The sequence below is a fragment of the Austrofundulus limnaeus genome, unplaced genomic scaffold (genome assembly GCF_001266775.1).
Source record: "Austrofundulus limnaeus strain Quisiro unplaced genomic scaffold, Austrofundulus_limnaeus-1.0 Scaffold133, whole genome shotgun sequence".
Classification (NCBI taxonomy): Eukaryota; Metazoa; Chordata; class Actinopteri; order Cyprinodontiformes; family Rivulidae; genus Austrofundulus; species Austrofundulus limnaeus.
This window is the reverse complement of record NW_013952535.1, coordinates 682,110-684,716: the sequence shown is the minus strand read 5'-3', so window position 1 is coordinate 684,716 and position 2,607 is coordinate 682,110. Positions and strand designations below refer to the sequence as shown.

Genomic DNA, 2,607 nt, shown 5'->3' with positions numbered 1-2,607 from the left:
TATATATATAATGTGGAAATTTGGTTGTAGTTCATTGGTAAATACTGGGTAATTGATGTACTATTAAGATCACTAAATAAGTTTATTTACATAGTAAATTTCTAAGTATACATTTTATAATAGCATGGTAATTAGGTGAATGTAAAAATAAAGTTGGTAGTTTTTTGGCAAATAGTGGGTAATTGAGATACTATTGAACTGTTTTGTATAGAATTATACACTAAATATGTTTAATATGTTCTTTCCAAGTAATTACATGATAAATTACTGTAATGACCAAGTAAATGCATATAAAATATACTGTAAATGTTAGGTAATTGCATGGTAATTAGGGGACTGTAAAAGAAAGGATTACCAACAATTCACCAGCTTACTGATGAATTCAGATCAGAAACAGTCATTTTAATAAAACCACAATTTTAACCAACATAAACTTTTTTAAAACAGGATGTAACGATTTATTTATGACGCTCTAAACTGAGTTTGAATTCAGACAGAATCTATGCTTCCATCATATGATTCAAATTCTCAATAAATGATCAAACATGGGTTTGTCTTTTTAAAAACAGTGTTTATGCTGAAGAGTGAAGCATTGCTTGGTAAAACTGAAGATTTGTTTGAACTTCTCTCTTCCTGTGAAACTGGCTGGTGCCTGTAAAATAATCTGTCTGCTCTTGGTGTCTGCAGGAGGATGAGGTGTGAGCTGCAGGAGCTGAGGAGGAAAGGTGCAAAGAGCTACGCCCGGCAGTACGGGGAGCGGACCTGCGCCCGCTGCCAGAGGCCCCTGGGCAAGCTCTGGAACACGGGCGCCGTGTGCCGAGGCTGCAGCCACCGCATCTGCAGCAGGTGCAGGGTGGGCGCGGCCGACTGGAAGTGCACCTTGTGCCACGCCTACAGGTGAACAGAGAGAGTCAGGGGGGGGCGGGGCTTCAAATCGTCCCACTCACCTTTGCACAATCTGACTTCACCTACAGGCTTAGTCCTTTTAGAACCTGAGATTTAAGGCCTCAGAGGCAACATTTTTAACTCTGATGAGTAAAAACAACCAGAGCAGAAAGACTGATGCAACATCAGAAATCCAGATTATGATGTTTGATATTATTGAATGCAAAATGCAACGTTATTTTGAGATACAATATACCACACAAAACAATGTTGTTGAGGCGATACAACATACAATAAAAATTATATTAATCGATACAATACAAAGCAATATAATACTTTATGATACAATGCAAAACAAAATGCTATAATATGATACAATGCAACACGTAGCCTATGATATGATACAAAACAATACACTTATTGTTCAAACTGATACAAAATAAAACAATCCAACATGATACAAAAATAGTAGGATTCAAACAGAATACAATACAGTCTAATATAATATAATATAAACTTGTTTTGGACCCATAGCTGCCTTCACAATGTGTTCTTAAACAGATGGTTCAGGTTTTTTTTGAACTAGCTGCACCTTTTATCTGTTTATTATCGTTGTGGTGTTGTCGTCTCCTGACCGCAGTGTGTTTCCTCTCAACAGGGAGATGAAAATCAAATCAGGACAGTGGTTTTTGGAGGAAAAAGCCAAGAAATTTCCAGTCACTACAGGTTTGTGAGCAATCAGAGGCCGTGTTTAAACAAGTTATCACCGAGTGAATAAAAAACTGATAACTGCATGTTTGTTCAGACAGATTTGCTTAATTTAATGTTAATGTTTAAAGATTTATTCTTTGTGTTATTTTACAGTACATTAAAGAAGAGCTTGTAAGGATTTGTAATGTTTTTGATTTTGCAGTCAAATATGAGACAGTTGGAGAGAAACTACTGGAGTTTTACAATGTTCAAAGGTATAATTAACCCTTAATCTGTGTGTTTGTTCAACTCTGACTCATCCAACTGTTGTCACATGTTTGCTTTCCTGGTTTTTTATTATTGCAGACATATATCAGTGGTGCCTCCAACTCCCCCGCCCCACCTGGACTGTCACTTCAGGAGCAGATTTAGGGTAAAATCCTCCACCAGGATGCATTTTGATATATCTTGCAGTGAACGTGTAAAGTTCACGAACAGCTCTGTGTTTTGATCTGCAGGAGCTGAAAAACTCAAAGAGTTTCACCAAATCCATGGAGGATCTGATGGGTTGCTTGAAAGGTCACATTAAAAGTGAGTTCAAATGGTTAAATCTCTTCAGTTTGTGCGATTCTGTGAAGAAAACTGTTGATTCAAAGTGAGACTTCCGATGGATTTTATCTCACCGTACCTTGAATTCAGCCCGAGGCTGAATGTACGCTGCAGCGACCACACAGGAAGTAATGAGATGTAATAAGATGATGCTGAAAAAAAATCAATGTTGTCACATCAACTGCATCAGCAGAAACTGCAAAGATTGTAAAGATATGAGTGTGTGCTACATTTCCTTTAGAGTGCATGTGACAAACTAAAGGCCCGCGGGCCAAATCTGGCCTCGTTCACAGTTTTTCTGGCCCTAAAGTCAATACTTCAAATGTGAAATAGTTTATCTTTTGTCTCTGTGTTTATTTTATTATTTATTAATTCATTTTTATTTTATTTAAAATTTTCAGTGATCTTTGGTGTGGAGAGAGC

The 2,607-nt window shown here is 37.1% G+C and overlaps 1 protein-coding gene across 1 annotated transcript in view; it reads left to right on the top strand.

Annotated features, from left to right (window-relative positions):
• sytl3 (synaptotagmin-like 3) overlaps positions 1-2,607 on the top strand; it is a 7,632-nt gene that overhangs the window by 859 nt on the left and 4,166 nt on the right. Inside the window, exons 2-6 of the mRNA XM_014015727.1 lie at positions 688-897; positions 1,544-1,611; positions 1,799-1,850; positions 1,942-2,008; positions 2,094-2,166. Coding sequence (XP_013871181.1) covers positions 688-897; positions 1,544-1,611; positions 1,799-1,850; positions 1,942-2,008; positions 2,094-2,166 — 470 coding nt within the window. The remainder of the gene's footprint in view (positions 1-687; positions 898-1,543; positions 1,612-1,798; positions 1,851-1,941; positions 2,009-2,093; positions 2,167-2,607) is intronic.